Source organism: Stegostoma tigrinum, chromosome 25, assembly GCF_030684315.1.
Source record: "Stegostoma tigrinum isolate sSteTig4 chromosome 25, sSteTig4.hap1, whole genome shotgun sequence".
Classification (NCBI taxonomy): Eukaryota; Metazoa; Chordata; class Chondrichthyes; order Orectolobiformes; family Stegostomatidae; genus Stegostoma; species Stegostoma tigrinum.
Window position 1 is genome coordinate 36661043 of NC_081378.1, and position 23966 is coordinate 36685008.

Here is a 23966-nt window from a genome sequence, read left to right on the forward strand (position 1 = left end):
CCTTCCAGGTAAAACAGCACTTTACCTGCACTTCCCACAATCCTGCCTATTGCACTCACTGCGCACAATGTGATCTCCTCTACATTGGAGAAAGAAAGCATAGACTAGGTGACCACTTTGCAACATCTATGTTCTGCCCACAAAAAAGTCCCTGAGCTTCCAGCTGCCTGCCACTATAACACACCACCCTGTTCTCTGGCCAACATCTCTCTCTCAGCCTTACTGCAGTGTTCCAGCAATTTCCCATTTTCTGCCTGGGAACTCTAGCTTTCTGCATTTAATATCTCATTCAATAATTTTAGGGCTTGAGGCACCTTCTCCCATCTCCTCACTCCTATTCCCAGAAACCAGACCTTGTTATCAAATGATCTGTCATTACCCAATACTCATTGTTAGCTGAAAATAGTTCCCATTAACAGTTATTCATTCCTCTAAGCTGACTGTTATCCACTTAGAGATTGCAGGAACTGCAGATGCTGGAGAATCTGAGATAACAAGGTTGTAGAGCTGGATGAACACAGCAGGCCAAACAGCATCAGAGGAGCAGGAAGGCTGACATTTCCAGCCTAGTCCCTTCCTAAGAAATCAGATTTCTGAAGAAGGGTGTAAGCCCAAAATATCAGCCTTCCTGCTCCTCTGATGCTGCTTGGCCTGTTGTGTTCATCTAGCTTTACACCTTGTTATCGCTGTTATCCACTTATTTGTCTGTCCAACTGTACTTCTCTCTCTTTGGGCTCTATCTTCATCTATTGTTAACTCCTTTGCCCACCCCACCCTATCTTCTGCATTAAAACCAACTTTTCCTAGCTACCATCTGAGGAAAGCTCACTGGACCCAAAGCATTAACACTGATTTAGCTCCACAGATGCTGCCAGATCTGCTGACCTTCTAGCAATTTCTGCTTTTGTTTCCAAATTCCCAGATACCCAGTCATCAAGTCATTTGCATTACTTTCTACAAACACACACATAAATCAGCAGGCAGAAGATTTTAGGTCAATCTAGTTCAGCAAACAGTGTTCAGTTGATGCTACCCGCTTCCGTAAACTTACCTTAGTTGGAACTTTCACATCCTTTCTCAGTATAGAGAGATCTTTGTAGTATTCCTTGTAATCATCCAACACCTCAATGCTGCTTGCCATGGCCTCATCGAGTGCTTCATAATCATAGGAGGAAGATTTGCGAATTCTTTTGAACTGTTTATTTTGTAGCTGGCTGAGATAATATTTCCAGCGCTTTGGAAATTCTCGCAACAGTGCACCAATAAGGGAGACCACAAGAGGAGAACCTGCAAAATACAATGCATTCGTTTGGTTGACACAGTTCTTTTTTACAAAATATCATGTTTTCATAAATTCATGGCCAAGGTCTTTTCCTACATTTATTCAATGCTTTTTGTTTCTATTCATTTTGTGTGATGTGGAAGTTCCTGGCTGGCCAGCATTTCTTGCCCACCCCAAGTTGCCCTTCAGAAGGTGATGGTGAACTGCCTTCTTGAACTGCTACAGTTCTCCTGCTGCGGGGTGACCCACAAATAATACATCATAGTATTATCAAAACTACTTCTAGAGTGACTGACAGCAACTTAATACATGTTTTCTTTGACTTCTTTGTTTAAGCAAACTGTTGCAAGGTTGCAGATAATATTTGTGGGTTGGAAAGCAGGACATTAGAATTTGTTTGTTAAATGATAGGGGGAAGTGTGTGTGTGTGTGTGTGTGTGTGTGTGTGTGTGTGTGTGTGTGTGTGTGTGGTCCCTTTAAAAGATTATGTTTTCTGGTTTGGAGATTTAAAAAAATATCTGCAGGCAGCAGATGCACAGAAAGTTCTTGAAATTGAAACATTATCAGAAGGCTACACTGTTAGCAGGCTAAGCTGCGTTTTTACCAAGACAACAGGTATTTGAATTTAGCCAATTAATTTCAACCACGCCCTAGATACCAAAACCCAATTAAATATAAATCTGATGGTTTTGACAACGTAAGACCAATCCTGTTGCAAGAAACTGACAGGTCATCAAGGGTATAAAAGAGGTGGTTATTTTAAAATCGGTGAGAGACCAAACTGCCATCTGACGAAAAACTCACTGAGTCTTATAGAAATCTCTAAGCTCCCACAATAAATATCATCGAAATAAAGGTGCTATGGCATGGTTAACTAATGTCCCTGACAAGAATTCGACAGCCAAAGGCGTTCTTAAATGGATAAGAGCGGAAAAGGCAAAGAATATTCTGGAAGTTCTGGATGTGAGTTTGCTCGCTGAGCTGGAAGGTTCATTTTCAGAAATTTCGTCACCATTCTAGGTAACATCATTAGTGAGTCTCTGGTGAAGCGCTGGTGTTATGTCCCGCTTTCTATTTGTGTGTTTAGGTTTCCTTGGGTTGGTGATGTCATTTCCTGTGTTGATGTCATTTCCTGTTCTTTTTCTCACAGGGTGGTAGATGGCTTCCAAATCAATGTGTTTGTTGATGGAGTTCCGGTTGGAATGCCATGCCTCTAGGAATTCTCATGCGTGTATCCGTTTGGCTTGTCCTAGGATGGACAAACTTACATCCAGAACCTCAACCAGAGCTACAAATCTTCTCAAAATTCGCTAATATTCTGGAAGACTCATCCTGGCTGTAATTTTGAGAGACTAATTATTAGTTTATTTTTTCTTATTACTTTGGTTTATATAAGTGGGACTTGCATTTATTGAACCAGCACACCATTAGAATTTTGTTTTATTTAGGAACAGTTAGTAGTTAAGAGGGGAAATGTTTGGTTTATTGGTAGTTCTGTTCATTTGTTCACTGTTAGAGTTGGAGAAATATATTGATACTTGTTGCTTATAAAGTGAGTACCAGTGATTTCTTTCATTTAACCACTCCTTTACAACAGGTTGAGGGTGAGGGGCAGATTGTATCATTTTTCCCATTTCCTTTAAGAGATTACCAGGTGAGGTGAGCTTCTCCGGGTGTTTCAGTTTTAATTGTCAGAGAGGTGTTGACCTCCCCTCCATAGCAAAAGCGAGTTCTGATTTTTATCAGATGAACTTGCAGACCGATTAGAACAAATTTCTAAGACTATGATGTGGGCAAATTAATTAGCTTGAGTGAACACAGGCCACATTTATATTTCAGCAATGTAGCCAAACACAGATATTTGGCCTCCTCCACCTCCTCTCTCAGCAACACTCCATTATTGAAATACCCAATGGTAAAAGAATTAATGGTGTCATTAACTCACGAAAAAGGCTCTCAGCTCAAGAATGTACTCAATCATAGTTTGCAACCTCATGTCCCGACATATCCCCATACAACCATTACCACCAAGCCAGCCGTTAACCCTGGTTCAATGGAGAGTGTATGCCAGCAGCAGCACAAAGCATATCTAAAAATTAGGTGCCAACGTGATGAAGCTACCAGACAGGACTACTTGCATGCCAAACATCTTAAGCTGTAAGCAACAAACAGAGCTAAAAAATTTCACAACCAACAGATCAGAACTAAGCTCTGCAATCCTACCACAACCAGTCATAAATAGTGGTGAACAATTTAACAACTCACTGGAAGAGGTGGCTCCACAAATATCCTCATCCTCGATGATGGAAGAGCCCAGCACATCTGTGCAAAAGACAAGGTTGAAGATTTTGCAGCAATCTTCAGCCACAAGTACCAGGTAGACATAGAACATAGAACAAAGACGATCCATCTAAATCTCCTCCAGTGATCCCCAGCAATTATAGATACCAGTCGACAACCAATTCAATTCACTCCATGTGATAGCAAGAAACAGTTTGAGGCACTGCATACTGCAGAGGTGAGGTGCCCTGACAACATTCCAACAATTATACTGACGATTTGTGGTCGAGAACTTGCACCTCCCCTAGCCAAGCTGTTCCAATACGATTGCAACACTGGCATCTAACCAACAATGTGGATAATTGCCCAGGTATGTCCTGTAAAAAAAAAAAGCGGCACAAATCCAGCCAGGCAGTTACCATCCTATCAATCTACTTTCCATCATCAGTAAAGTGATGGAAGGTGTCATTAACAGTGTTATCAAGCAGCACCTGCTCAACAATAAGCTGCTCCGTGAAACACAGTTGCAGTTTTCACCAGAGTCAATGGCCTCATTACAGTCTTGACAAAAGAGCTGAATTCCAGAGGTGAGGTGAAGAGTGACAGCCCTTGATATCAAGGCTGCATTCGAACAAGTGTGGCATCAAGGAGTCCTAGCAAAATTGGAATCAATGGAAATCAGGGGTCAAATTCTCCACTAGTTGGAATCATAGCTGGCACATAGGAAGATGGTTATGGTTGTTGGAGGTCAGTCATCTCAGTTCCAGGCTGTCTCTGCATGAGTTTCTCAGGACTGCATCCTAGGCCCAACTGTCTTGAGCTGCTTCATCAATGACCTTCCCTCCATCTTAAGGTCACAAGTTGGGATGTTTGACAATGATTGCACGATGTTCAGCACCATTTGTGACTCCTCAGAAACTGAAACAGTCCACATTCAAATGCAACAAGATCTGGACAATTTCCAGGTTTGGGCTGACAAGTGGCAAGTAACATTTGTGCCACACAAATGCCAAGCTATGACACCTCCAATAAGAGACAACCTAACCGCCACCCCTCGCCATTCAATGGTGTCATCATCACTGAATCTCCACTATCAACATCTGGGGTTTGTGTTAACTGGGAACTCAACTGATCCCACCACATAAACACAATGACTACAAGAGTTACAGGCTACAAATACCGCACGAGCAATTCACTTTCTGTCACCCCAAAGCCTGTCCGTCATTTACAAGATACAAGTCAGGAGTGTGTTGGAATATTCCCCATTTACCTGGATGGGTGCAGTCCCAACAACACTCAAGAAGATTGATACCATCCAAGACAAAACAGCTCACTCTGATTTACACCACATCCACAAACGTTCACTCTCTCCACCACTGATGCTCAGTAGCAGCAAATGCCCTGAAGAAACTCACCAAAGAAAGTGAGACAACATCTTCCAAACGCAAGACCACTTCCATCTAGAAGAAAAAAGGGCAGCAAATGTATGGGAACACCATTATCTCTAAGTTCCCCTCCAAAGCAATCAGCATCCTGCCTTGGAAATATATCGTGAACCTTCACTGTTGTTGAGTCAAAATCCTGAAATCCCTTTCCAAATGACACTGTGGGTCAACCAACCTGGACTGCAGCGGTTAAAGAAGGCAGCTCATCAACACCTTGCCAAGAGCAGCTAAGGATGGGCTATAAACGTTGGTCAGTCAGCGATGCCCATATCCCTCAAGTGAATTTTTAACAAATCACAATTCTGCATTACACACTTGGGTCCAGGAGAAAATGACATTAGATGAAACTGTATAAAAGGGAACTGACATATTTAGGTTGCCCACTTTAAATGCACACAAAACATCATTAATTCACTGAACTCATCAACTCACCTGTTTGTTCATTGAAAACCTTCATATATTTGTACCCCAAAACAGCTGTAGTGTGTTCAGAAATATGGGAAGTGAATGCAAGAAAATTGATAAAGGAAACAATGTAAACCTTGATTTTTTTTGTAATAACTTGAGTTTTGTTAAAGACGCAAGACAGCTAGATGTCCTTCTTTAAGACCAGTTGGAAACTTTTACAAGTCTGCACAATGTTTTCAGTCAATTTTAAGCATTTCAGTAAAACAATAAATACATAAACAACACCTGCCATTCAGTTAGGTCTCATAAATAATTTCAAGAACTGGGGTTTTCCAAAATTTAAAACCAGCCATGTCAAGGAGTATGGAATTTACTAGAATTAACAATAATCCAATGATTGAAATGAATAAATGTGAACAACATATCAAACACATAGCGTGATTTCATGTTCTTTGCAATGTATAATTCGTGTAGAACAAGTTCCCGTCTAAAGTAAGAAAAATATGAGCTAAAAGCAAAATTATAAGTTTTTCTGTTAAAGTATTTCCAGGATGGCAACTGCAAAAACAAAAAGATCAAAACTCATCTGAATAATAGAAAAATGGCCACCTTCACTTTAATGTTTTTACTTTTTGAAGTCTGACACACTGGTGTTTGAGAGTCCTGTAAAAGTAAAAACTGGAGAAGATGGTGGAAATATTAAAACCAACTGCAAAAGTAAATTATTCAAATAAAGAATGAAAATGTGTCATAAAAAAGTACCTTATTTTGAGCAAGTCCATTTGTGAAAAGGGAACATTTTGAAAAGCACAACTGTGACAGAAGTGAATAACATAAGAGCTTCTTGCCCGACAGCATTGATGTAGTGACTATGGGTTGGCACATTACAGTGGAGCAGATGGAAAAGAGGACAGAGAGAACATATGACCAAATGCACTCAAGGTCACAGGAAGTAGAAGCAAAAACAAACCATTGAGCTATGAAGGGTCTAGGCCCGAAACGTCAGCTTTTGTGCTCCTGAGATGCTGCTTGGCCTGCTGTGTTCGTCCAGTCTCACATTTTATTACATTGAGCTAGTGAGCCTGCTCCATCATTCAAGAAGATCACAGATGATCTGACTATAGTCTTAATTGTTAGTCTTATCTGACACTGAAACGCTCCTATGTAAATCAAAAGTCACTCTAATCAAGCTTTGAATGTGTTGAAAGACCCAGCTTCCACTGCTCACTGTGCAATGGAATTCCGAAAACTAATAAATCTGAGGAAAAATTTCCTCTTCATGTATGACTCCATGACTAACTCTGTCTTAAATGGTTCATTAAGATCAGTTCTAATCCTTCTGAACTCCAGTGAATACGCATCCAATATTCCAATAAAAATGCTGGTGAAACTCAGCTGATCTGGCAGCACTTGTGGAGGAAGAAACAGAGTTAACATTTCCAGTTTTCATCAGAATCACAGCGTGGATCAAATCTGCTCAACGTTTTCACATAAGACAATCTTATCATCCCAAGAAGCAGTTTTATTAATCTTCTCTGCACTGCTTCCAATTCATGTACATCTTTTCTTAAGTAAGACCACCAAAGCTATGCACAGTATTTTAATGTGATCTCAACGATAGCCTGAATAGACAAGATAACCCTACTTCTGTAGGTCAGTCCCCTTGCAATAAAGGCCAACATTCCATTTGTTTACCTGATGACCTGTTGCATTTCTGTACTAACTATTTGAGAGTCATACAGGAGGACACACAAATCACCCTGTAGTGTCACATTCTGTAGTTCCTCTCCATTTAAAAAAAAAACTCTGCTTTATATTCTTCCCACCAAAGTGGACAATCTTGTAGTCACAAGTTACGACATGAACCAATTAAACATCTCTCAATGCAGGCGAGGAGGCATGCATGAGAAACTTACAGTCTAATATATAAGAAATGTGGCTTAGTTTGCAATTCTAAAAACCCATGACATAAAATGACATTAGCATCATTGAATCCCCGACCACCAAGACCCAGAGTTTATCATTAATCACATACTAAAATGGACTAGCCACATAAATACCATGGCTACATGAGCAAGATAGAGATGATGAATTCTGCACTCAGCTTCCAAAGCTTGTCCACCATCTACAAGGCACAAGTCAGGAGTTGATGAAATACACTTCATTTTTCTGTCTGAGGGCAAATCCAACAACACAAAAGAACTCAACATTAGAGTATAGCAGTCTACTTGACTGGCAGTCCAACCATCAACTTCAACATTCATTCTCACACAAGTGACACACAGTGGCAGCAACTCATCAGGGCTGCTTCGACTGCACTTGCCAAATTCCCAACCTCTACAACCTAACAGATGAATGGGAACAGCAGCATCTGAAAGTCCCCCTGCAGGATACTTATCATTCTGGATCACCTATTCCTTCACTGTCACTAGGCCAAAGTCCTGGAACTCTCTTCCTAACATGCACTGTGAATCTGTCTACACTTCAAAAGCTGTAGTCATTCAAAAAGAAAGACACGACTCCATCATCTTCTCAAAGGTAATTAGGGATGGGCAATAAATGCCCAGCAATGAGAAAACCCACTAATAGATACATTAGAAGAGAACCTTGCTAACAATTATTTTCATCATACATTTTATGTAGATTTACATGTTATAACCTCGACCTGCCTTCGTAGAATAGAACCATAGAAAACTTACTTTCAACAAGCATTACAAAGACAGAACACCGGACAGATCACATCTACTCTAGCCTAAAGAAAACCTCTCAGTCTACCACACAATGACTCCAAGTTTTTTTTGGGATTCAGACTTATTAGTCTGGATTTAGTCAGAAATGTAAGACCCCATGGTTTGCTGCCTAGACCTTGCATGTATGTTTAATAACCATCTTTCTTTCACTATAGTGTATGGAAATTTAAAATGTGAGAAATAGGAAATATGTGCTAGAATTATGCCTTCAAAGAACCAGAAAATTTGATTGGTCTTAGTCACAGTAGCACGGTACAAATTATTGTCTCATAGGTGCAGAAGCATTTTGCCCTAATGTCATTACAAAGGATCATCATTCCAGATTACTTATAGGCATAGCGAACTTTCCATTACAGCATTTTTAAAAAACAAAATGACGATATACAGCCAAAAGATAACTGTGGAAGCAAATTCAGTCATTGCCTTGCAAAGCCCCAAATTAACCCATGGAACCCATTATAGGGGAGGCAATGGCCTAGTGGTATTATCGCTAGACTATTCATCCAAAACTCAGCTAACATTCTGGGGACCTGGGTTCAAATCTCACCAGGGCAGATGGTGGAATTTGAATTCAATAAAGAATCTAGAAGTTTGACTGCGAAGCCACTGACCACTGTCAGTAACACCCATCTGGTTCACTAATGTCCTTTAGAGAAGGAAACCTCCTATTCTTACCCGATCTGGCTGACATGTGACTCCAGACCCACAGCAATGTAGTTGACTCAAACATGTTCTGGGCAATTAGGGATAGGCAGTAAATGATGGCCTAGCCATAGATGCCTACATGAATGAACATATTTTTAAAAATCACATCTGTAGAGCACAAGAGAAACTACAGAGAAACTTGAAAGGAGAAGACAATGAGGGACTGACTATCTGTCTCAAAGAAACCTATCTCCTGTGAAGTACATCCCAAACAGCATATATGCTTGCCTTTACTTTCACAGGAATTTTTAAAAAGATGAAGTTAAAAGCCAATTGCAATCCTAGGTCTGTAAGACCTAGAAGGCTATTGTGCTGAGAAGACCTCAGTTTGAGGACAGACATTAGACATCCCTGCATGGCAGGTAGGTAAAAGAAATACTCTCCCACTCTGATAGTTAGAAGCCAGGCCAGCCAGTGAAGACAGTATCAAGAAAGAAACAAGATAAAATCCTGTAAGTTAATGGCAGAAGCTGGAACCTTGAAATCAATTGTGTTCACTACAAATGTCAGCAAAATCAGTGTCATCCAACTTAGTCAATGCAACGTTCCACTTTCAAAGATCCTGGAGATTGACTTGTATATCCTTTTAACTGATACCTTTTTGATCAATTCTTCTAAAATGTGTTTGTGTGTGTATCTCATTATTTTTTTTCTCATGTTTGTAAGTTAATAAATCCATTCTTTCTTGAACTTAAGCAAGACTGCTTAATTTGGCTCTTTTAAAAACATCAAATTTGGATTAATAAACGGCATTCATAAAAGAAGGGATCTTTTTTAAACTAACTTTGTTTCGACCAACTAAGAGAGGGGTTGAATTAAGAAGGATGTCTAGTTAATCCCTCCTTAGCCTGGAGTTCAATCATTCGGAGATATTCTGCCTGAAATGCAAGGAATTGGGGAATCTCAGCTGAGGACTGATCACAACAATGTATTATTATTCTGCCATGGTCAGAAAGGATTACATGTCTTTAAGGTCACAAAGTTCAATAACCTTGAAGTTCACAATGAAGTCAATTAGGGAACAGCAGCCTTAGAGTTCATTTGTTTCTTTATTTAAATATGACACTCAAGGTTTGCATCACCTTACAAAGAAAACAAAAATCAATGCAACTAAAGTTATGTAAACCCTGGTGTGAATTCACCCAAAAGTTCATTTTTCAGGCTGAATCCTAATTTCAAACGTAAACCAACAGCCTGGGCTCTGGTAAGAAGGTAGCTCGAAGCATATTGCTCAATCTCACAGACAATCCATCAGCCTTTCACTGAAAAAATCATGAGTTCAAATTACAAAAAAAACTGTGACGTCACTTGTGTACATTAAAACCTATACAGGAAAGCATATATATCAAAGATACATCACCTCATATATGATTTTAAATCAGCAAAACCTTTTAAGTTATCATAGAAAAGCTTATAAATTGCCCTATACATTGCACTAAATTCCAGATACGTAACTATTATGCTGAAAGTGAACGTATTGCAATTCTACAATGTCACAAGTATAGTAGCTAGACTTAGGTCACAGAGGGTGACAGGAACATCTTCTGGGGGAGAGTGAAACCCCTCCCATATTGGTCCACATTGATACCAATGACTTAGGACTTGTCTAATTTTTTTACTTGAAAACAGGGAGCTAGGAAGGAGATCATAAAGCAGAACCTCTTAAAGCAGTAATCTCATAATTACCTCTATTTCCACATTCCAGATAAACCTGTTGGACTATAACCTGGTTTTGTGACTTCAGTGGTCGTTGGACGATAACAGAATAGTGTACATTAGATGGGTTTCAGATTGGTTTCACAGGTCGGCGCAATATCGAGGGCCGAAGGGCCTGTACTGTGCTGTTATGTTCTATGTTCTATATTTCAAGTGACATTCAGATTTTAGCTGCTGCCATTCAGTGGCAAGAGTAAATACTGCAGCTGCACAAACAGTGAAATCCAGCACAGTTGAATTAACTGCTTCAGTCTGGCCATTTAGTGTAAAAGTCCCAGGTTAGCAGTCTTGTGTTTCAGTGGTAGTGTCCTTGCCTCTAGACCAGAAGGTTCAAGTTCATGACCCTGGAGGTGTGTCATAACCTATCCAAACAGGTTAACTTAGATTTTGCCTGAGACTTAAGGCAAAAATTATCTTTTTGACCATAATTTCAATCGCTCCCATTCATATTCAAAATTCTGATTGGTGTTTGTTTCTTATCTGTAAAGCAATCTGGGATGTTTGTTTATTAACCTGTAAAGTAAACTGGGATATTCTACAAATGTCAGCAGTCCATTAAGAGACTTACCTTTGCATTCCTGTACTATACTGTGTGCTTCTTTTGGCAGAGAGGGCACTTCCACACTAACAAAACGTGCTAGTACTTCCAGTCCCTTGTCATTGGTCAGACCACTTTGCACGGAAACTGAGAAGTTATTACCTGCAAAATATTAAAAATATTAAATGAGCATTTCTCTATGAGTTTTACTTCCTAAATTCATAAATTTAACAAAGCAATATTTCTTGAAAACTAATAAAGTGGCTCAACATTTCCAGTTAAAACTGGAAACCTCATTCAATCCCTGCATTACAAGAACAATAAATTTTCCATCTATTCTTCAATTTCATCCTCTGAAGTTGGCAACAAATGCACAGACACAGCACTACTGTATCCAACAGTCATTAAGCTATCTATGGAGTTCTTGAAGAATCACAAAAGCTCAGAGGCAATCTACAGGGTCTTCAATCAAGCTGACAACCCTATTTTTTTTTAATTCACAGCATCTTTTCATATTCTCCAGCTTTTTTCCAAAACCCTTGATTCCCTTACTGACTAAAAATCTGTATCTCTCAGGCTTGAGTATGCTTGCCTCTGCTAAGGGTATGCTTCTGAAATGCTTCTGTTTTGGAACAGCTGCTGTTAATACTTAAATAATCTACCATTTTGTTATTCAAATTCTTCTTTCTTTTGTTTGTATTTTAACTACAGTGTTAAAAATAAAGCATGTTTTGCATCAAGCCTAGTAGTTTGACTAATCAATCTGCATCTGGAACACAAAGCCTTACAGTTGCCTTTATAAGAAAGTAAAAGTTAGGCTATCTTCTTTACATCCATCTCATATCTAGCAACTTGCAGTGCAAAATATCATAAAAATTAAACAGATCAGGGCAAGTCTAATTAAAGTTACTGTTCACTGAACAATTACACAAATTCTGGGCCATTGGTCTTTTGGTGACATTATGTCAAGATACATCAATGACTCGTGATTTGCATGCATAGACACCTATATCCATCAATTTTTCCACACTTACGATCTTGAAGAAAATATTCCAATCTCTCAAAACTAAAGTGGACGATCACAAATCCACACAATGTCACTGTTCAGCTAACTCACAAGTCACAAAGTTAATGGCAAAATAAGCATTTTCATATTTGTTTATCATATCCTTTGAAATATATTTTCAAAGTTCATTAGACAACACTCCAGTTCCAGCATACTATTCATTTCAAAAAATTCGCCTGGATTCGTTAGGCATAACATACCTTACACAAATTAATGCTGACTAACTTTCATCAGCTGATAATTATTCAAGCCACTCTATCTCTGATAACAGATTCCAGCGACTTAGTTTATTGTCAATTGAAGAAGAATTTGACAGGGTGTAGGTTCCAGCCTTTACCCTCCATCTCTTAAATAACATACTTACATTTGCAACCTTCCAATCCAAAGACAAAATTGCTGATTTAGAGAGCTTTGGAAAATTATGACTAATGTACCTGCAATTTCCTCACCTATTTCTCTCAAATAGCCTAGGGTGAAAACTAATAGATCCTGACATTTTCCTTCATCTTAAATGCCATTATTTGCTTCACTGCCATTTTAAAAACTCATATTACACCCATTAAATTAATCCCTTTGACTTACTTTTAGTTTCTCGTGTAGGAATGGCAATTTGTATCTACCTTTATAGTGCAAGAGGGCAAAGTAGGTATTTAACAGGCCTGCTATTTTCTAATCCATTAGGATCTTGCTTGCATCTCAGTTTAATGAATCCACTTTCTACTTTCTAATTTCATTCTCCTTGTACAGTTGAAAAAAATGCCGTTAACTTTGATATCATCATAAAGATTTTTTTTCCCTTTAGTGCCAAAAATGATATTCTTTGCATTTATCTACAGTTCTCACAGGCTGCTGGACTTCTACTTTTCCTTGCATTTGCGCATGTCTTTCCCTTTAGCTTGGTGATGTCCCTGACCACATTTGTTAACCACAGTGGGTAATAATGTAACTGCAGTCTTTGCCTTTTACAGAAGTGCCCTAGTTTTGTATAATTCAAAATAATTCTTCAAATACTTCCCCACTGTTTATGACTATCCCACCGGATCGATTACCAAGCATGAATCCTGAAGCCCCGTGTTCTATTGCAATCCATACTCAATCCTGTCTGAAGGAAGGCCTTGAGCAGTTCATTCGCATTCATTTTCTGAATATGGAAGTATTTCCCATAGGCTACCATCAAGAATCAATCACAGTCTTTCAGCAAGTGGTCAAGTTTCACACCATAGAAAATGGTCTCGTCTACAAAAGCATGATTTAAGAAATGAAGCAGCAAAATCTGGAGTAGGCAAACTCTCAAATGCCCAGCCAGCTTAGTCCCCTCACTGAAAAGCATTTAATTGCTCCTGTGAGTCAAATTTGTTTCTAATTTGATTGAAAATACAAAAAGAGTTGTCTGCTAGTGAACAAAACAAGGATGGTAAGAAATAACACTTTCAATGCTCTGGCAGTACATTCTCGAGAAGACCCGGGTATCAGGCAATACACTCAGCATTATGGTCGTCTTACTGTCAGACAACTGGGCGATTCATCCGAAGACCAGTAGGACCATTAGAAACTGCCCTATTCTTCAAGACTCATTTACATGTTGACAATCTTCAAAACTGTCAACCTCTAAATGTTGACCCTATTGTAGGGTCAACAACAGTAGAGAGATAAACACGTAGCTCAAGCACTAGACTGGGAGAAAGGGATTGGAATTCTTGGGACATTGGCACCAGTACTGGAGAACGAAGGAACTCTTCTGATAGGATGGGCTCCATCTGAATCATGCTGGGACCAGAAGGCCAGTGAATCACATAACTACAGCTGTAGTAATGGGACTTTAGAATAAATTGTGTGGACGTGGGTTCAGTTGCATAGATATTTATAGAAAAAGTTAAAGTGGAGGTGGAGGGTGAGCTTAGCAGAGATTATTAAAGTTTCCTGAACAAGTAATAGGTTTCAGAAAATGGAAAGGGTCAGGAATCCAACTTCAGGTACAGGAAAAAAAGGGAGAATTATGAGAGGGGAAACAGTCAACGCACACAGAGTGTTGTACGTAAATGCACACAGTATATGAAATAAGATGAATGAGCTGGTGGAGCAGACTGAATTTGGCAGGTATAATGTTGTGAATATCATGGAGACGTGGCTGCAAGGGGAATCAAGGCTAGGAACTAAATATCCAAGGATACATTTCCTATTGAAAGGAGAGGTAATTGGACAGAGGGGGCAGATTGCCTTGTTAGTAAGAAATGAAATGAAGTCAATAACAAGAAGTGATATAGAGTCAGAAGGTGTAGAATCTGTGTGGTAGAGTCGAGGAAGACAAAGATAAAAAGACTCAGATGGGAGTTACATACAGGTTCTTGAGCAGTAGTCAGGATGTAGGGAAGAAAATAAATCAGGAGATAGAAAAGGCATGTAAGAAAGACATTATTACAACAATCAGGGGGTTTTCAATATGCAGGTGGACTGGCAAAATAAGGTTGGTAGCAGATCCTAAGAAAAAGAATTTGTGGAATGTCAATGAGATTTTTTTTGGAAGCAGCTTGTGGTACAGCCCAGTAGGAAACAGGCAATTGTGGATTTGGTGTTGTGTAATGAGGCAGACTCGATTAGGGAGTTGAAGGTAAGGGAACCTCTAGGGGAAAGTAACTATAATAGGATAGCATTCACTCTGCAATTTGTGAGGGAGAAGTTGGAATCAGATGTAACGGTATTACAATTGAGTCAAAATAACTATAAAGACATGAGGGAGGAGTTGGTCACAGACGATTGGAAAAGAAGCCTAGCAGGAGCAGCAATAGCAGGCGTTTCTGGGGGTATTTCAGGAGGCATAGCAGAAATTCATCCCAAGGAAGAAGAAACACACTAAGGGGACCATGGCTAACAGGGGAAGTCAGGGATGGCTTTAAATCAAAACAAAAAGTACACAATGTGGTGAAAGTTAGTGGGATGCCAGAGGATTAGGAAGCCTTTAAAAACAAGCAGAGGATCACTTAAAAAAAGCAATAAGAGGGGAAGATGAAATGAGAGACAGTTAGCTAGTAATATAAAAGAAGATAGTAAGAGTTTTTTTCATTTATATAAAAGGTAAGAGAGAGACAAGAGTGGACATTGGACTGTTGGAAAATAAGGCTGGGGAAGTAATAAACAACAGCAAAGAAATGGTAGAGGACTTAATAGATCATTTGCATAAGTCTTCATGGTTGTAGACACCAGTAGTATATCAGAAGTTCAAGAAGGTCAGAGGACAGAGGTGAGTGTAGTCACTAAAGAGAAGGTATTGGCAATGCTGAAAGCTCTAAATCATCCCAGAGACCTGAAGGAGATTGTACAGGCATTGGTGATGATCTTTTAGGAATCACTGGAATCAAGGAGGGTTCCAGAGGACTGAAAAATGGCTAATGTAACACCCCTGTTTAAGAACAGAGGGAGACAGAAGGCAGGAAAATAAAGGCCAGTTAGCCTGATCTTGGTCACTGATAAGATTTTAGAGTCTATTATTAAGGATGGAATAGTTGGAATTGCATGGTAAAATAGGGCTGAGTCAGCACTGCTTGGTCAAGGGGAGGTTATGTCTGGAAAACCTGTTTTTTTTAAATTAGTTCTTTGAGGAGGTATTGATCAAGTTAGACAAAGGAGAGCCAGTGGACATGATTTAGTTGGATTTCCCGAACACATGGCACGGAATGGCTACCTGGCAGAAGGCAGAGAGCGACAAAGAGGTCTTTTTCAGGAAGACAGATGGTGACTAGTAGAGTTTGGCTGAGTCAGTTTTGGGACCACAGTTATTTACAGTATACGTTAATGTTCTAGAAAAGGGAACTAAGGGCATTGTTGCTAAGTTTGCAGATGTCACAAAAATAGTTGGAGGGACAGCTAGTGTTGAAGAGGCAGGAGGCTGCAGAAGTACCTGAACCGGCTATTGCAGTGAGCAATGAAGTGGCAAATGAAATACAATATGGGAAGCTGTGAGGTTCAGTAGAAAGAAGAGAAGTGTAGGCTATTTTCTAAATGGGAAAAGGCTTTGGAAATCTGAAGCACAAGGGACTGTGCATAGGAATGTAAGATCAGGATTCTCTTAAGGTTAAATTCTGGTTCAGCAATTTCAGCATTCACTTCAAGAGGGCTAGAAAACAAGAACAGTGGTATACTGCTGAGGCTACATAACGGTCTGGTGAGGCTGCATTTGGAATATTGTGAGCACTTTCAGGCCCTGTATCTAAGCAAGTAAGTGCTGGTTATGGAAAGGGCCAAAGTAGGTTTACAGAATGATTCTGGAGATAAAGAGATTGTCATATGCGCAGCAGTTGAGGACTCTGGGTCTGGACTCAATGGGGCTTGAAAGGAGGAGGGGGAAATCTGATTGGAACATACAAAATACTGAGATGCTTGGATAGAATGGATGTGGAGAAGATATTTCCACTAGTAGGAAAGACTAAGACCCAAGGGCACAGCCACAGAGTGAAGGGACAACACTTTAGAACTAAGATGAGGAGGAATTTCTTGAGCTAGGTGGTGGTGAAAATCTGGAGGACTCATTGCACAGAAGGCTGTGGAGGCCAAGTCATTGAGTGTCTTTCAGATAGAGATAGATAGGTTCTAGATTTGTAAAGGGATCAAGGGTTAGCGAGAGAAGGCAGATGAATGGTTTTGAGAAAAATAGCAGCTACGATCAAATGGTGGAGCAGGCTCAATGGGCTGAATGGCTTAATTCTGCTCCTATATCTTATGGTCTTGTAGTAAAGCAACTTAAATAGCTTGAGCATATGCTTAAACCAAATGTACAAACCTTTTACAACTTGGCTTCTTAAGATGTAAAAGACAGTGGAAAAGCCAAAGATTAGAGAATCTGTGAAAAACATTATTTTAAGCAGAAAAATCTCATTACCTGTAACTACATCCGCAATGCTCTTGTCTCTGCTGGTGATTAGAATACGACATTGAACATCAAAACACTTTAGCACCCAGCTGTCCCAAATGTCATCCAGTACCAAAAGGGATCTAAATTAAATTGAGAAAGAATCTCAGGGTTTGCAATGTGCTTTATAACCAATTAACAGCTTCAAGGTGTGACAATTCTTAACTACAAGGAAAGAAACAGTTAACAAATACAGATTTCTGGATCCTTCCGCTCTGACATTTACTGTTTTCCTACTGATTATGCATTTTTCTGAAAAATGCATTTAGTCAACATTGGAAAGTCTGACATGATGCATTTAAATTGATCCTTTATTCTTTGAAAATTATGTATAGTTGAAATACAAGCATTTCGAAGTTCCTCCAAAGTATTTTGCATTTGCCACATTATCCAATTGTTTGATACAAGGAACCAAAATAATAGCACAAATGTTGTGCTCATAATGCAAATCTTCAGACTATCTGACATAAATAAACACAAATTAAAGGAATGATTATGCTGTATTACTATTTTAAACAACTTTGAGATATCTTGTTCTGTTTAGTTATCAGAACTTAACTTTAGAATAGTGACTAGACAAGCTTATTTAGAATAAATACGAGAGAGATTTTATCTTATTTTTTACTAGAGATTATGATGTCACCTACCTGGGGTATTTACGTGCCATCAAAAACCGGAGTCGGTCCCTAGCTTCCTCAATGTTAAGGGGTGGACTTGGGTAAGTATGTGACTCCTGGTTAAGTCGGCTGCAGAGATTCTGCAGTTTAACAAGGATACCTGCACGGTCTTGCTTTCCAACTGCTACCCAGTGTACTCCTCCAGGGAAACACGCTGTCAAATTACAGTTCCAAAGATTGAATCCAACTATTGAACTTTGAAACAAACAACGTTGCAGAAATTAAACTTTAAGCTTGAACATTAACAATTAATAATAATGCACTTGTCTATTCAGGAAATGTTACTCAATGCATTGTCGCACTGCTCAAGCAATATTTTTCCCCCCATTCAACAGTAACTGCACATAAGCTGCACCGAGTATCTCTTTTCTCTCTTCAAGCAGCTTCACAGTAACGCAACTAGAAAGGCTGCATCTATACTGAATCAGCGTCATTCTACAGCTAAGATGGAGTCAGCAATACAACAAAGCTTTTCCCATCCTCACTCGGAGTCGTTTGTAAAACAAATGCAACGACTGCCATGATACTTTCTCCTCATACCTCCAAACTTTCAAAATATTTATGCGACAAACCTAAATTCCAACATCACACTCCATCTATGGCACCAGAGAAGATGTGATCCACATACGCTGGAGTGAGCGGCAGGCACAGAGTCGAAGTTTCCCACAAACCAGAAAAAGCTCCAGGCCATTCAGGCGCTCCATAGTAGAGTCATACAGCACAGAAACACACCCCTCAGTCCAACCAACCCACGCCAAACATAATTCCAAACTAAACTCGTCCCACCTGCCTGTTCCTGGCCCATTCCTCACCAAATCTTTTCTAATGATGTACTTATCCAAATGTCTTTTAAACATTGTGATTGTACCCACATTTGCCACCTTAAGAATGTGCACTCATGTCTTGAAATCCCCCATTCTAGAGAAAAGACAACTACAATGAACGCTATCAATAACCCACAATATTTTACAAACATTGATAATGTCACCTCTCCACCTCCTATGTTCCAGTGACAAAAGTCCCGGCCTATCCAGCTTTTCTTTATAACATCATAGAATTCCTACAGTGTGGAAACATGCCCTTCGGCCCAGCAAGGTTACACTGACTCTCAGAGCATCCCACCCAGATCTATCCCTTTATAACCCATCTAATCTATACATCCATGCACACTATGGGCAATTTAGCATGGGCGATCCACCTACCCTGCACATCTTTTGGACTGTGGGAGGAAACCGGAGCACCTGGAGGAAACACATGCAGACACGGGGAGAATGTGCAAATTCCACATGAGCAGTTGCCCAAGGCTGGAATCAATCCTGGGTTCCTGGCACTATGAGGCAACAGTGCTAACCAATGAGCCACCATGACACTCAAACCTTCCAGCCTCCAGTCTGAAAAGCAACTCTTCACTACCACTCGCTCTCTCCTGCCATTAACCCGATGATATTTAGGCCTTGGGAGGCTGTTTTGATATAAATGGCTGCGAGATTCTATATTTTTCACAACAGTCACTCAAAGTTTAAAGGGAAATATATCTCATTTAATGTTTGCATTACGTCTGCTGTTCTACAAATAGAGGCCACCTGCGTCCTGGCAAGTTTTCAAAGGAATATTAGCACAGTGCTCTGATATGCCTGTTCTCCCTTGTCAAACAGCCCAGGAGACAGCTTTCTGGTTAGTTCTCTCAAATCTCTGCACGAGTGGGAGTAAGTCTGGACAGGCAGGCTGCTGAGAAGTTAAAAGCCAGAGATACTGGTCCCTGAAGAAAAAGAGTCCTTCTGTTCTTGACTCCTGCTGTAAAATTGAACAACCCTCAAAACAGACTCAGGCCTACTTTCATAGTTCTTCAACTTCCAAGTGGCCAAATAAAAATAAATGTCATTGGAACAACGACAGCAATGCACCTTAGTGTGCTTTTTAAAATGGTACATACCAGGGCCTTTTAAACATATACAGTTAATCTGTCTTATTTACACTATTATACAATAAATGAAAACTGCGATTGTGAATAATGTGTGACCTTGTTTCTTTCAGTAAATTATACCTGCAAACATCAGACATGTAACTTGAGAAGGTAAGCAGAGACTGTGAGTGAGTGTTAAGTGGAATGTGGAAACATGAGTGAAAGAGTCATGAATAAGAATCTTTCTCCTACAAATTCCTAAATACTGCTGCCTGTGACACGGCTACACCCTTTCTATATCCTCAATACTCTACTTTAAGGATTTCTTGCCTATTCTTCCACCTTAGGGATTGCGAGGCACAGGACTCTTTGCAGAGAGAGAGAAAAAAAATCCGTGCAACACAGTAAATGGCTATCACTGAAGCAATGCACCTGACCCCACCCGCACTCTGAATTTTCATGCCTTGTTCAATCCTGATGCATGTGTGAATTTAAGACATCCATGAACCTCTTATTTCACTGATGTCTGGAGACAGGGAATATTAGCTAACCTTTGCTACCAAACTGCAATCTTACGACTTGCCTTCGATTTTAAAAATAACTTGCCACTCTAGGTAGGTGCAGCATAAAAGAGACATGGCAGCTCCCCGAATGCCTGGCATTAACAAGAACAAAGTTGCGTTTGTGGTGACAAATTCATTGAATTTGTAGTAAATAAAATCCCTTTTGGCTAATTAAATGAGAGTTCACAATTGGGGTTCATATTTGCCTTCCCATGCCATGAAATACTCTTCAAAAATCTTGAACTTTATTAAAAATGGTTCACTTATCTTCCTGGCATGATCAAAAGTGATGAACTGAGCAAGCCTAACACAGAAAACATTAGTCATTTGCCTTATGCAGCAACGCATCCCTAATTAAGCAGTCCAACAGGGAATGCTTTCTAACTGCTGACCGAAACTGTGCTGTCAACTATCTTTACTCTCAAAATAGTCAACACAAATTAATTTAGAATGCTGCAGTGTTGTGTGAGAAGTATGTAAGTAATTCTGCAGCACAGCCACTCTGTACTTGTTTTGACACTAGGATTTCAGTGGGGTTTACTGGTGAGTACGTGTTTATGCCATCAGTGTAATTCCAGAATCTGCTCTTCCAGAATGTGTTTGAAACCCAGGCCACTTTGAATAGAACAAGTTAACAGTTTAAATCTTGGTGGCTACAGATGAATCAATACTGTGACAGCTGTAGTGGAAGCAATTTTAGGGGGTGAATTAGGCACCACAATTTGAAGTGCCCAGACAGACATGAAAAGTATCTGCATACTGGTGCCAATGTACAAATTTCAGCATATTCATCATCAGTATTAATAAGAAGTCACAATACAAACTCCAAGCTGCTGATAGAACATGTGAAAGTATGTACCACGTATGAATGAATGTACTTGGCCATTAGGCTAGATTGCAATTATCTAACATTCCCCACATGTTCAAGCATAAAAACCTATGAGAGTGTCAGAACCACATTCAGACACATTGCCTACAACTTTAAGATAGGCAATACCTAGTCAGGTGTACTAGGTGTCAGCTATGGTTCAGTCGGTAGCAACTGTGCCTGAGTTAGAAGGCTCAAAGCTGGCATTCCGTTGCAGAACCTTTTCACTTGAGAAAATATTGCACTGTTGGAAGTACCATCGTAAAATTGGACGTTAAAACGAGAAGCTGTCAACCCTCTCAGGTAGGCCTAAAATACTAATTTGAAATTATTTTCAATGTCCTGGTGAATATTTAATCCTCATCACTAAAACTGATTATCTGGTGTTCGGAAAGCTTCATATTTACATTTTTTTGGAGGCTTTGAATTTTGAAGTATAGTGGAAATGAATTTATTTCAAATTGTGGAGATACGTGGTCTCCATTTTTTATAAAAGGAATTAACAAAAGGATATTCAAACTGCGTTCTGAGGAAGGATCACCGGGCCCAAAATGTTAACTCTTGTTTTTCCTTCACAGATGCTGCCAGACCTGCTCAGCTTTTCCAGAAACTTTGTTTTGTTGTTGTTGTTGTTGTGTTGGAACTTTTGCTTTAAAAGACACTGCTTGGAAATCACATGACTTCACCTAATCACTTGGATTCACTTCTCGCATGTCAATCACCCGGATTTTATGACAGTTCTGTTTGAACCTCATTTTGCAGCAGTGTAGCGATTGTGTTGATTTTCAGTTGGGAGCTGGACTGTCCAGCCTAATGAAGATGCTTCTAAGTTCAGCTCTCTTGTTTCTGAAAAAGCCCGTGTGTGTCCGGTGTAGTATCTAGGACACTGATTTAGATGGTCTCACGAAGGGACGGAAGTGGTGAGCAGGGTGGTGCATGAGAGGAAGCATGGAGATTGGGGGAGAGAAGCAGCAAGTAGAAGGGATTGAAATGTAAGAAGAGGCAGTCAGTGAGGCAGGAGTGTTGTAAAAGACAAACAAACATACCGCACAGTTTTGACAAAACTCAGCATACGATAGAAACCAAAGTAAAATGAAATTGAGGTAAGTACTCCAATTTACAAACCATACTTAAATGAAAAAGCGTGATTAGAATATAATTTAAGCAGGAGGTATCTGTAAATCATCAGCTATGAAGTATTTTGGAATATCCTCTGATTATGAAAAGAATTAAAGTCATAGAGTTGTACAGCACGGAAACATACCCTTTGACCCAACTCATCCATGTCAACTAGATATCCTAAATTAATCTAGACCCATTAGCCAGCATTTGGCCTATATCCCTCTAACCCTTCCTATTCATAATCCCATTCAGATGCCTTTTAAATGTCATTATACCAGTCTCCACCAGTTCCTCTGCAGGCCAGGGCATTCCATACATACATTGGTCCCTTAGGTCCCTTTTAAATCTTTCTCCTCGCAGCTTAAAAATTCTGAAAAATGCCCTCTAAGTTTTGGACTCCCCTACCCTGGGAGAAAGCCCTTGGCTATTTACTCTATCTATGCATCTCATGATTTCATAAACCTCTATAAAGTCACCCCTCAGTCTACAACACTCCAGAGAAAATAGCCCCAGCCTATTCAGAGATAGTAAGAACTGCAGATGCTGGAGTCAGAGATAACGCAGTGTGGAGCTGGAGGAAGACAGTAGGCCAGGCAGCATTATAGGAGCAGGCAAGTGTTTCTGAAGAAGGGTCCCAATTCGAAACGCCAACTTTCGTGCTTCTCTGACGCTGCCTGACCTTCTGTGTTCCTCCAGCTCCACGCTGTATTATCCCAGCCTGATCAGTCTCTCCCTATAGATCAAACCCTCCAATCCTAGCAACACCTTTGTAAATCTTTTCTGCACCCTTTCAAGTTTAACAATATTTTTCCAAAGCAGGGAGGCCAGAACTGAATGCAATATTGCAAATCCAAGTTTTTTTGAACAAAGATGGAAGCAAAGAATAAAAAGTGTGAAGTTTCTCACCACGGAAACTTACTGGTTATAACAGTGTGATTCCTTAGAGCTTCAGCTGCTAATACTGACTTTCCACAACCTGCCATCCCATATATAGTAATCCACCCAGGTTCTTTTTCCAGCTGGTAGAGTACGTTTCGGATAGATCGCACAAGTTCTGGACGATCAACAAACACAACAGGGCGCTGTGGCACACCACCTTCACAAAGTATAGTTTGAACTAGGACGAAAAGTAAAACACAAGAAAAAGGACATTGTTGTTATACAGGATACTGATACAGAAAAATTAAACACTAGTCACTTGATGGAACATAAAAATATGTATCGGCTTCCCGTTCAATTTTCACCTTCTGCTGTTCTTTTCCTTCCTTGTGCCCAAGTACCTGAATTTAAATGGCATGATCATGCGGCTATTTGGTATTAGGGTCAAAATTGGTTAATCAGTAAATTGCCTGAATCATTGAAGCAGTCAGATGAGTATCTCTATACTTCATTTAAAAAGTGAGGTTCATTCAAGGATCCGAACTGAAATTTTGCTATATAAAAGCTCAGGTCTTAAAAATGTAGATCTGCTAGCAACTGAGGAGAGAGAAACAGAATTAATATTCCATCTTAATAGCCCATCATTGGAAAGCTTGGTAAACTTTCTGCAGAAAGCTACTAATCCTTACAGGTGAAAGATGTACAGTTGTATTCCTGAAGATACAAATTTACCAACAGTAAACTGGTAGTCAGTGAGACAAGGTGTGGTAGAAACTAACTGTTGAAGTTGAGTTGCATATATGCTTGAGAAACAAAGGGTAAATGTAGCAACTTTTGGATTGACTCCAGACAACAGCTAGG

The 23966-nt window shown here is 39.7% G+C and overlaps 1 protein-coding gene across 5 annotated transcripts in view; it reads right to left on the reverse strand.

Annotated features, from left to right (window-relative positions):
* Window positions 1–23966, reverse strand: part of apaf1 (apoptotic peptidase activating factor 1) — a 169052-nt gene that overhangs the window by 126595 nt on the left and 18491 nt on the right. For all 5 annotated transcript variants that reach the window (XM_048553914.2, XM_048553915.2, XM_048553913.2 and 2 more), the window contains exons 4-8: window positions 23146–23343; window positions 17741–17924; window positions 17064–17176; window positions 11155–11286; window positions 1052–1287 (exon numbers count right to left, since the gene is read on the reverse strand). In XM_048553914.2, coding sequence (XP_048409871.1) covers window positions 1052–1287; window positions 11155–11286; window positions 17064–17176; window positions 17741–17924; window positions 23146–23343 — 863 coding nt within the window. The remainder of the gene's footprint in view (window positions 1–1051; window positions 1288–11154; window positions 11287–17063; window positions 17177–17740; window positions 17925–23145; window positions 23344–23966) is intronic.